The 12,101-nt window shown below is 42.8% G+C and overlaps 1 protein-coding gene across 3 annotated transcripts in view; it reads left to right on the forward strand.

Annotated features, from left to right (window-relative positions):
• Positions 1-535: 535 nt before the first annotated feature.
• ITGA2 (integrin subunit alpha 2) overlaps positions 536-12,101 on the forward strand; it is a 121,652-nt gene continuing 110,086 nt past the window's right edge. The window contains exon 1 of one of the 3 annotated variants that reach the window (XM_061617731.1): positions 536-820. In XM_061617731.1, coding sequence (XP_061473715.1) covers positions 748-820 — 73 coding nt within the window. In that variant the 5' untranslated portion in view covers positions 536-747. The remainder of the gene's footprint in view (positions 821-12,101) is intronic. The other 2 variants (XM_061617742.1, XM_061617723.1) reach the window with 2 other exon arrangements.

Below are 12,101 nucleotides of genomic sequence, written 5' to 3' on the forward strand. Positions count from 1 at the left end.
GCTGGGAGTACATGACTCCCGACGGCATCGCTCATAGGGTTCATTGGAACACGCAAGCCCACTCACCACTACAAGGTGCGATCGAGCTAGGGGATACACACTTACCTGGGAATAAGTCCCACTGAACCCAATGGAGCTTACTTCTGAGCATGTATGTATTGGACTGCAGCCTTAATGTGGTCAGCCAGCCTTGCCTCGTTTGGGGGCCCTCCGGCTCATCTTGCTGACTGGAGCCTGGCCTTCTGCCCTAAAGTCCTGCCCTGGAGTAACTACTGGTGACAACAAAAACAAGCAACCCATTTCCGTCACTTCTAGCTAGGCCCTGGAAAGTCTGTGTGAATACATGAGCTGGAGAGGGGCGTGTTCGGAGTTTTATTTATGGGGCAGGTGAACGGGAAGTTCGTACAAAGAGATATGGGTCAGTTGCGGGAAACGATGGCACTCAAAGACTTTTGTCTCCGGGGGGGGGGGACAGTACTTAGCATGAGGTGTTCGCGCGGCACGACGAGAGGCGCTCGGGACGGTTGGGCGACTGTTCCCTTCCCTGATTGGTTCCAGGGAGCAGGAGCGTGGCGGAGATGGGCGGAACTGTTGTGCCTCTCTCATTAACACGCCTCTCATTCCCGCCGTGGTCGTTTCACTCGTTTTCTGACGCCGAGCAGCACCTTGTGCCACTGTCGCGACCCCCCCCCCCATATTTGGGTTTGGTACAGTCGCTAGCGCCGTCTCCACACTCCTCTCGGAACTATGGGCGCGCGAGGACGAAGCTTAATCTGCGCGGTTCTGAGACGGCTCCTGCCGCTGCTCCTCGTCAGCCAAGGTAAATCGGTGGCTTTCCTTTCAGGCAGGTGGGAAGGGACCAGCCTGGCGCAGGGCAGTAACTTCTCCCTCTCGTACGGCGCGCTTTTCTGTGTAGTTCTGTGTTGTAGCGGGAGGCGCTGGGCTTGGAGAGCGAGGGCAGCAACAGCGCTTCTGATTCTCAAGCAAGGGCCCTCACTCACCAAAAAATACCCCTTCCAGCGTCGGAAGTAAGCGGCCGCCAGTTTTCATTTTTTTGCAGGAGGGGAAAAAAAATCCTTCCGCTTCATGTTACATGCTGCTGCTCGGAATGCAAGATCCAGCCAAAGTTAAGCACTTCGGTTATGAAAAGTTCAATTACTGTTAATAGTGGGAGAATGAATGGTGTGTTTAACTCTTCTGTTGAAGCCAGTGGGATTTAACCGTCTTTTAATTTGGGCTGGATTGTCTAGAAAGTGAGGGGCTTTTGATAAATAAAAAACGAACGTGTTGCGTGGGTAATAGATGGAGATGAAGATGGAGAGATTATAAATATAGACAGCCAGTGTGGGTGTCGTGATTAATATTGGGCCATGGGTGGGGAGACCCGGGTTCAAATCCCCAGTCAGCATTGACATTCATTGGGAGACCTAAGGCGCATCCATACCTCCTTTAAATCTGTGATCTAACCCCATGTGTGTCCATTAATTTGTCTGTGTCCATATGATGTTCCCCACCATTTCAGACTTTCTGCTACTTAAATCCGCGCTTCCCCACTCTGCTATAAACTGATTGTTTTTTTTCTGTCCCGATTATTAACTGCTCTAACCTCTGCAGTGAGGACATCTTTCCCTGCTTTTTTGTATTATGGGCGGATGACTAGGTTAGATCCCACCTTCTGTCCACGCCTCCTCCTTCTTTCTTACAGTTCATTCCTGCTTCTGGTACTGTACCTGGTGCTTCCTCCTTCTGGCATCTGTAGCTGTATTGAATTGCTGTTTTAAAAAATGACTCTTTTGCTAGCAAACATAAAATCAAATGTTTAATTAATCATGTTTCCATGTAAAAGCTATTTTGCTATATTATGCGAACAAAGGCCAATAGACTTTATTGAAAACATGGCAAACCAGAGCATTCAAAAAGTCAGATATATGCTTTTGCGCTATTCCGGAAAAGTGCAGGAAAAGCGAAGTGTCATTCTGGACCAATCACCATAAAGGGGTGGATTTGGGGGTGTAACTAATGCAAAAGTGAATTAGACAAAAAAAATAATACTCGTGTGTTTGGATGTGAAAATCTGGGTTTTAAAAAATAAATCCAAGCACAAACAGAGCATATATGGATCTCAAGGCCACCAACTGAATGTGGAAAACATGAATTGTGAGGTTAAGTATGATTGTTGTTGTTATGTGCCTTCAAGTCGATTATGACTTATGGCAACCCTATGAATCAGTGACCTCCAAGAGCATCTGCCAGGAACCACCCTGTTAAGATCTTGTAAGTTCAGGTCTGTGGCTTCCTTTATGGAATCAATCCATCTTTTCTTTGGTCTTCCTCTTTTTCTACTTCCTTCTGTTTTTCCCAGCATTATGGTCTTTTCTAGGGAATCATGTCTTCTCATGATGTGTCCAAAGTATGATAACCTCAGTTTCATCATTTTAGCTTCTAGTGACAGTTCTGGTTTAATTTGTTCTAACACCCAATTATTTGTCTTTTTTGCAGTCCATGGTATGCACAAAGCTCTCCTCCAACACCACATTTCAAATGAGTTGATTTTTCTCTTATCCGCTTTTTTTTACTGGATGGGCCTCTAATGTCAGTTACTGTCAGCCTAACCTACCTCGGACGGTTGCTGTGAATTTAAAATGGGAAGGGACATATGTATGCTGCCTTGAAGCCCTAGGAAAATGGTGAAAATTTTAATAATAATAATAATAAAGTTTTTTTGTTCTTAGTATAGCCACACTTAGCGTTTCTGTATCTCAAGTGTTTAATGAGGCTTAATGGGGTGAGTCTACCCCTGAAGGATCAGGTCCGCAGCCTCGGGGTTGTTCTTGATTCCAAGCTGTCCATGGAGGCTCAGATTTCGGCAGTGAGCTGGGCAGCTTGGTATCGGCTACACCTTATACGGAGGCTGCAACCCTACCTCCCTATTCATCAGCTCCCACTGGTAGTACATGCTCTGGTCACCTCTCGATTAGACTACTGCAATGCGCTCTACATGGGGTTACCCTTGAAAACGGTCCGGAAATTACAACTGGTGCAGAATGCGGCGGCCCGTCTGCTCACAAACAGCCGCCGCCGTGATCATATTACGCCAGTATTATTTCATCTACATTGGCTCCCAGTTATTTTCCGGGCCCAATTCAAGGTGTTGGTGTTAACCTTTAAATCCCTATATGGTCTCGGCCCAGTTTACCTGAAGGAGCACCTCCAATACCACCAACTAAGCCGCCTGACTAGATCAGCCACGCAGGGCCTTCTCTCAGTCCCACCGACGAAAACAGCTAGGTTGGTGGGGACTAGAGAGAGGGCATTCTCAGTGGCGGCCCCCACTCTCTGGAACTCCCTCCCGTTCGATCTCCGCCATGCCCCTTCCCTGGATATATTTCGCCGAGCCTTAAAAACTTGACTCTTTGGACAGGCCTTTGGGATCTCCGGGATGGGCTAAAATTGTTTAAAATTGTCTATAGATTGCCCTACATTGTTTGTACTGCTGCTATTTAAAATGGTTATTGTTGACTGCATTGTATTTTATGCTGTATTTATATTGTATTTTATTGTATTTTAACGTGTACGTCGCCTAGAGTGGCTTCGGCCAGATAGGCGACACAAAAATTAAATTTATTATTATTATTATTATTATTATTATTACACCACCCTTGCAAGGTAGACCAGTACTATTATTCTCACATCGTAGTGTGATCCTAAGCATGTTACCTCAGGAGTAAACCGCTCTTGAATTCAGTGAAATTTACACCCAAGTAACTGTGTAGGGTCCTAGTGAGTTAATGGCTAAAGTGAATTTTTAAACGTGGACTTCATGGCTCATACTCTTAGCCACTACTATAGTAAACCACCTCTTTATTTCCAGAAAGTTGGTATTGTATTTCATTTACTCCCCATGGAAGGTATATCATAAAATGTTTTGTTCTTATTGTCGTTAAAATTTTATAACAGTGGACAACTTTTCCATGCCGGATCATGTGAAATAACAGTAAAGATGGGGATATTTTTGAGCTTGGGCAGGGTGCCTTTTTTCTCGCTAGGATTGCCTACAGGATATTGAAGACCAGCAGTGGTCAGTGGAGCTGTGGTGTGGTTCTTACCTGACCTCCTGTCACTGGTGTATTTGCAGCATCCCGGGAGGGAGGTGAGAGGTGAGGTCAGTGCAGTACAAATGCACCGACAGGAGCAGTGGATTGGCTACAGCATTGTGTTTTCACTGTGCCGACCTTGCCTCTTTCCCTCTCTCCCACCCAGTATGCCACAGCGACACCAGTGACATCTCAAGTAGCAAGTAGCCCTACCAAACACTGCTGTGTCAGTAGGCAAAAGAAGTGAGGAACACACACTGAGGGAACATCCCAGAACCCCCTGTCTAAATGGGTAATGCAAGCAAGCCAAATCGTGCTACATCTCAACAACAACACTTCAGTCAGCTCCTGGTAGCATAACTAGAGTGTTGCTTTATCATTCTCTAGGGAAGGGCTGTTCATTTCAAATGTGGTGTTGGAGAGCTTTGCAGATTCCCTGGACTGCAAAAAAGACAAATAATTGGGTGTGAACAAATTAAACCAGAACCATCCCTAGAAGCTAAAATGATGAAACTGAGGTTATCATACTTTGGACGCATAATGAGAAGACATGATTCACTAGAAAAGACAATAATGCTGGTAAAAACAGAAGGGAGTAGAAAAAGAGGAAGGCCAAACATGAGATGGATTGATTCCATAAAGGAAGCCACAGACCTGAACTTACACAATCTGAACAGGGTGGTTTATAACAGATGCTCTTGGAGGTCGCTGATTCATAGGGTCGCCATAAGTCGTGATCGACTTGAAGGCACGTAACAACAACAAGGGAAGGGTTGTAGCTCAGTGGTGGAGCTTCTGCTTTGCATGCAGAAGGCCCCAGGTTCAATTCCTAGCGTCCTCTGGTAGGGCTGGGAGAGAATCCTGTCTGAAGTCCTAGATTTACTAAGGTAGTAGATAATACTGAGATAGATGGACCAATGGTCTGACTCAGTATAAGATATGCATCCTGTATTCCCATGTTCTATAACAGTTCTTTCCAGGAACAATTTTGCCTCAGTGCAAATTTTTGACACGCTTCCTCTGATCTCCTAAGTAATTGCCAACCTTTGGAAAGAGCCGTTCCTTTTGCCACTGAGCAATCACAGTAATTTCTTTATTGTGTTACATTTATATTCCCTTTCCTGCAAGGAGGTCAAGGTGGTATGCATGGGTCTCCCCCTCCCCATTTTATCCTCACAAAAACCTTCCAAAGTAGGTTAGATTGAGCAAAGGTGACTAGCCAAGGTCGCCCATTGAGCTTCATGACTAAGGCTGCTGTCTAATACACACTCACCTGGGATTGAACCCAGTCTTATTGAACTCAATGGAGCTTACTTCTGAGTAGACATGTATTGGATTGCATCCTTAGTGGGGATTTGAATCCAGGTCTGCTAGGCCTTAGATCAACACTCTGACAACTACACCACACTGGCTCTCTCTTCAAACCTAGAATTAGAAGGAAATGTTTCCACACACCTTCGGACCGTGGTGCCCCTCATATTTAAAAATTAAGTACTCAGCGGAGTATTACTATGGATGGTCAAAGATGGATCTATTTGAAAAAACATCTAAGATACAAAAAGCTATGGGGTGGTAATGCTGCTGATGGGGCCACCAGTTTATATGATTCCTGTTTGCATTCCTGCTTTCTGGAGTACTAATTCTCACTGCTAGCCTTAAAAGATAGTTGAAAGTTACATTGATAACATCATTAAAGGCAATTAAGGCTCAGCAGCTTTAATCTCTGGTTTCAGATGCTGGTTGAGTAGACCATGGTTTGTTTATTAATAAAATATTAGTATACCAGCCAGTTTTGCAAACATCTCCAAGCTGCAATAAAAAATATATAACAAATCCAGAAATAAAATTTGATTAAAATAGGAAGACAACCAGCAGTCAGATAATGGTTTTATGTGTTAATTTGCATTGTTTAAAATTTTTATTATTATTTAATACTATTGATATTACTATCTATTTTGTATTAGTGTTGTAAACTACCCAGAGAGCTGGGTTAATGAGCTGTATGTAATCTAATAAATAATAATAATGCTGACACACATCATGCATGGCTGCAGTTAATGCTGGGGGCAGGAATTTGCAAAGGAAGTTGTGGAGGAGAGAACATAAAAGTTCCATGGAAAGGTTCTGCTTGATTTCACTTTTGCTATGAACTCACTTGATGTCCTTAAACCAGGAGTGGGGACCTGTGGTACTCCAGATATTGTTGGCCTACAGCTCTCATAATTCCTGAACATTGGGCTTATTTTCCCCTAATGTATGCATTTTTGTAAACATTGCTTGGTTAGAGAACTGCATCGCAAAATTTGGATAAGTGCAAATTTCGAAGGATGGTTATGGTTTGGTTCTCATATTATTTCAGAAAGTGCAAATTTGATAAATTTGGCTTTAAACATGAACTGATTGAATTTCTCCCCCATCTCTACCCCTGGCTTAAGCAAACAACGGTATTCTTTCTCAGATTCAGATATGCAGTATGGTGCAACCATTACTACCTAATTATACCCTTAGAAAAAGAGCATACATCCCACTTTTCTATTATATATGCATATCTTTAAATAATAATCTAAATTTGGGTCAGGATGAATGTGAAGTTTGGTAATCTAGACTGCCAGGTGAGTTAATAAGCCCATACTCATATTTTTCTGGGCACAGCAGCTGTGACATTCATTTATCGTAATATTTTTCCCCATCACTTCCAGATTGTAAAAATCAGTATATTGTTTCATCTGAGCTTACTGCAGAGTTAGGATGGAATGCAAAAGCATTTACCTGTGATAAGCTCTGACTTGTTCTTTCAATAACTATGGGAAACATTGTGGAATTCAACGCTAAAGGGAATGAAATCAGATACAAAGACATTAACCTTTTGGAAGAATTGTGGCATTGAAAACAGGCCTGTACTTTTTTTTTTAAAGGATGGAGCCTCAGTTCATGAAACATTCTATCTGCATTTTTGTCTAATCTGTCTTTTATTCTCTTGGTGAGAGTATCTGGAGCTTAAACAAAAGCACCAATTCAGGCTGTGAAAGCAATCAGCCTAGAATGACAGTATGTACCAATATAGTCAAAGGAGTGTAGATAAGCAGTTCTCAATGTTTTTTTGTGTGGGGGCCACATGAAAATTGCTGGGGGATTTAGTGGATGGCTATTTTTGCTCTACCAAACAAACCGCACAACTCATATTTTAATAATTATAATCTTTTCTAATATGATTGAAATGCCCATTTTTGCTTGAATATCTTGTCAGCTTTAGCGTTAGGTTAGGTTCAGCATTCATCCTGCTTCAGTATTTGGATCTGAGGGTTGGCATGTGATGAAAACCCCATCTTTCACCATTGTGAGAAAAGTAAAACATAGGGTTGTATTCAATGTAGCGCTAAGGAGATTGTTCTGTCAATGTAAGTATTTCTGCTTGCTCAATGGAACAATCTCTCCTCCCCCTGCATACTGTTCTGGGGGTTCCCCTGAGCCTCTGTACCAAATTTGGGGAGGCACGGGGGGCATGTGGGTGTAGCCTTGTTGTTGTTATGTGCCTTCAAGTCAACCACAACTTATGGCAACCCTATAAATCGGTGACCTCCAATAGCATCTGTCATGAATCACCCTGTTCAAATCTTGTAAGTTCAATGTTGATGTAGTTAAAAAAAAAAAAGATAAAGGTGTCCCCACACTTATAGTGCGAGTCGTTTCCGACTCTTTAGGGTGACGTCTTGCGACATTTACTAGGCAGACCGTTTATATGGGGTGGGATTGCCAGTTCCTTCCCCGGCCTTTCTTTACCCCCCAGTGTATGCTGGGTACTCATTTTACCGATCACGGATGGATGGAAGGCTGAGTGGACCTCGACCCCTTTTACCGGAGATTCGACTTCCTCCTTCCGTTGGAATCGAACTCTAGCTGTGAGCAGAGCTTCGGCTGCGTCACCACCGCTTACCTCTCTGCACCATGTAGGAGAAGGGGCAATTCCTGTTGCACTAGCAGGAATCCTTGCATTAGCCTCTGTTAGTGGCAGCAAGTTAGTTGAATATGTCCCATGATTTTTACCTTCAGCACCAAGCCTCATAATCAAACACAGCACCATATTATGAAATCATGGGCCCTAGGCCAGGACACTAAAAACCGATGGATATTAAGGGAAGGGCTGCCTCCAACCTTATTCAAAATAGCTACGATTTTCATTGTCCAGTGCAGAGTCAAGTACAGATATTCTTTAATAACAATAACAAAACTGTTGTTGTTGTTATTGTTCTCCATTAGGTTCCAGGACAGGTTCCAGAAATTTAAAATACAGTATTAAAAATGATTAAACCAAATTACTTTTGCAGGGGTAGGGTGGGTCCTGAAAACATGCATCTCAGGTGCCTCAGGCCAGGGTAGAGTTGTGTCTTTAGCATTTATTGTAAACCATACAGCGAAGGTGCCAGACACACCTCTGTAGGGAGGGAATTCCTCAAGTTAGGGGCTGCCATAGAGACTGGCCTCTTCCGCGCCACCATCCTCTGATCTTCTGAGGGTGTCAGAACTCCCCAAAAGCCCCCCTCTGCTGATCTCAGCACCCGGGAGGGTCTGTTCTACAACCTTTCCATGGACCACTTGAATGGAGATTGTAGGCCATGAGTGGTCCATGGATCACAGTTTGAGAGCCTCTGAAGTAGATGAGATTTAGTTATAGGAGGAAGATCCCCCTGATAGCGACAGCTGTAGGAAAAAAAGGGATACTTGTGCATATTTGTATGTACTGAATTATTTATAGTGCAGGCTGCATTGATTTCCATTTGAGGTTTATCATGAGCAACTAAGTAATTAGTTGCAATAACTGAATAAATAAATCCAGATATTTCATTATTATATGCAAACCAGTCCCATGTGAACATGACAAAGTTAGCAAGAGAACATATTATTCAGATCTTGAGACGTAAGAACATCAGGTACACAATCAAAAGGTCACATATACATAAGAATATATGAAGAGCTGTGCTGGATGAGGCCAAAGGCCCATCTAGGCCAGCTTCCCATTCTCAGAGTGGTTAGACATGCCTACAGGAAACCTGCAAGCAGGACCTGAGCGCAACAGCACCACTCAGCACATATTTTGCAAATGTAATCAGACAGCATGTAAAAGAGAAGAAGTATAGACTGCACTTTTAGCATATAGGCAGCTGCTTCTCAAATAATTCAGATGCTGAATCACAGCTTTATTAGCAGGCAGATGTAAATAGTAACAAAATATTTCAGAACAATTAAGTTGAATGTAATTGATTTTGGGGCATGGGTTTTTTTCCCTTCAAAAAGCCTGACCAAGCCACTAGCAGTCTGAAAAGTCTTGAACATTCACAATTCCCTGTTGTCATTTTCACTTACTCATTTCAAGGTTTCCTTTGTTGGGCTTTGTGCAGGCTTGTCCCCATTGCCATGGTTACCATGCTGAAATGCAGACAAGACACAAGCTGCATTCCGATCAGAGTTCTTCATGCAGCTCCATACTAGCAGTGTGTGTTTGATGGCTTTAGGGCATTTTGTTTAAGAGCTCATGCGTGCAAAACACCTATCGTTTCTGTGTTTAATCCTCAAATCATTGTTAGCCATTAAAAAGAGAGAGAGGGTTGTATCCAATGTTTCATGAACAGAAGGCGCATGTAACTGATCTTTCTCCTCCTTTCCACTGCAGCCTCCTGTCACCCATCCCAAGGCTCCCCAGAAGGTCAGGGGAACTTACCAAACATTGTGAGCTGGGTTTTCAGCAACTGTAATGGGAGGTGGGGGAGTCTTGCTCAAATTAGGGAACTTTGCGCAAGAAACTGCAATCAGATTTGGAGCAATTCCCCCTCTCACTGCAGCACCGTAATGCATAGTCCACGGTGTTTGGTAGGTCCCTCTGACTCTCTGGAGAGGATTTTTAGGGGGTACAGGGAACTGCAGGAGGGAAGAAGTGAAGGGAAAGAATATTTGCACAAGCTGCCTTCTGCTAGTGCAACATTAAGTGCAACTCACAATGTAGAACTAAATGAAAAAGATAAATATGCAATTTGGCTACAATGTTTCAGTCTAGTTAGTTAAACAGTTCCGGTTTTCATTCCTACAGTTTGAATTAAATGGGAAGGAGCTTTGTCTCAGTAGTTAAAAGCGTGATCCATGCTGGTATTACATAGTTTAAATTGTCCACTCTATAGGGAACTCTGATGCATATCTGCACCATAGACTTAAATTGGTTTAACAGCCATTCCCCCTTTTTAGGAAACAGGGTCATCTGGCAAAGAATCCTCAGTACCCTCATCAAACTACAATTCCCAAAATTCTTTGAGGGAATCCACCATGATAAAGTAGAATAAAAATGATGCAAGGTTGTATTGAGGATAGGGCGCAATATAATAAGAGCTGTTTTACATGTTAAAGTGGAAGCAGATATTAAAAAGGAGTATGTAAGGGATGGGGAATCTCTTGCCCTCCAGATGTTGTTGGACTCCAGTTTGCATGGTTAGTGATCAGGGATGATGGTAGTTTTAGTCCACCAATGTATGGAGGGCCAAAGGTTCCCTATTCCTGGCCTACAAGGCTTCTGCTAATTGAGAATGCTGGGGGGGGGCAACCAGGAGGGATCATATCCCAGTCTTGAAAGCTCTGCACTGGCTGCTGGTGAGCATGGTGCCCAGGCAGTCTGATTCTGTATATTTACTCAAAAGTGAATCAGTGGGAGTGTCTGCCTCAAAGTCTCAAATACCTGGGATTACAGCCTTGACTTGATTCTTGCTTACCTAAGATAAAATAAAAGCACTTTCTGGATTAGACCAATAGTATCTCTAGGTTCCCTGACTACCTATAGAAGCTTTACAGAGGTTCCTAGTTTGGGCAAAATTGTGTTTCTAAAAATGTAACCAAAGCTCCAGTCTCACAATGAACACCCATCTGGATGCATTCCTGGTTGATCAGAAAATGAAAATAGACTGCCTTCAACTCGATCCCGACTTATGGCGACCCTATGAATAGGGTTTTTCATGGTAAGCGGTATTCAGAGGGGGTTCACCATTGCCTTCCTCTGAGGCTGAGAGGCATTGACTGGCCCAAGGTCACCCAGTGAGCTTCATGGCTGTGTAGGGATTCGAACCTTGGTCTCCCAGGTCGTAGTCCAACATTCTAAGATGGTATTATTTCAGCCTATTCACTGTTGCAAATTCTGTAGGCATAATATCTGGAGGGAAGCAGGAACAGGCTTGTAAAAAGCCTTTCAGCTGTTTTTTTGTGGTGACTAAGGTCAGGCAGGGAAACATCAGGATGGGGGGCAGAGGAAGTATGGTAACTTTTTCTCATTGCACGATGCAAATTATTATCTCTGTGGTTTTTCAGCTTTTGTGGACTTGTATGGAAGGCTATGCAGGTTTTTCTCTTTCTTTTAATTCATTATCTGAATAATCATTTTGATAAATATACATTTTATATTTATTTACACTAAGCATTCCAGATAAACATCGTAGAGAGATGTAATTCTTCCAGGGATTATGAAGCATGTTTCCTTGCGTTTTGTAAGCGCTTCAAGGAAAGAGAAGGAAAGACATGTCTTTCAAGGAAAGAGATAGCATGGAGAAGTCACTTTGTGGTGGGTGGGAACCCTCAGAACTCTTTTTTTTTTTAATCTACAAGAAACACATTCAAGCTTTGGTTGCTGTACTATTTTTGGGGTTGGCAGCAAAGCCAACCTTATGAGGATTGTTTTGTTTTGTTACCTGTAATATTTTCTTCCTCCTTTTCTGAGGCCTGCGTGTTGGCAGAAATAGAGATGCAAAGACGTATAGGGAGGAAAATGGAAAAATTCAGAGGGGGAAATTGCACTGTTTTTTCTCCATTTTTCCAGAAAAAATGGGGGGAAGAGTCCCCCCCCCATTTTTCTATTTTTTGTAGGCCTTCATATATCACAGAAACTTTGTGTTTAAGATTGGATAAGAGACAATCTTATTGGATTAGAGGCAATCCAGTATTTAAAAAATCTTAAATATCATGTTTATATTCCTCCTT

Source organism: Rhineura floridana, chromosome 1 (genome assembly GCF_030035675.1).
Source record: "Rhineura floridana isolate rRhiFlo1 chromosome 1, rRhiFlo1.hap2, whole genome shotgun sequence".
In the NCBI taxonomy this organism is placed as follows: Eukaryota; Metazoa; Chordata; class Lepidosauria; order Squamata; family Rhineuridae; genus Rhineura; species Rhineura floridana.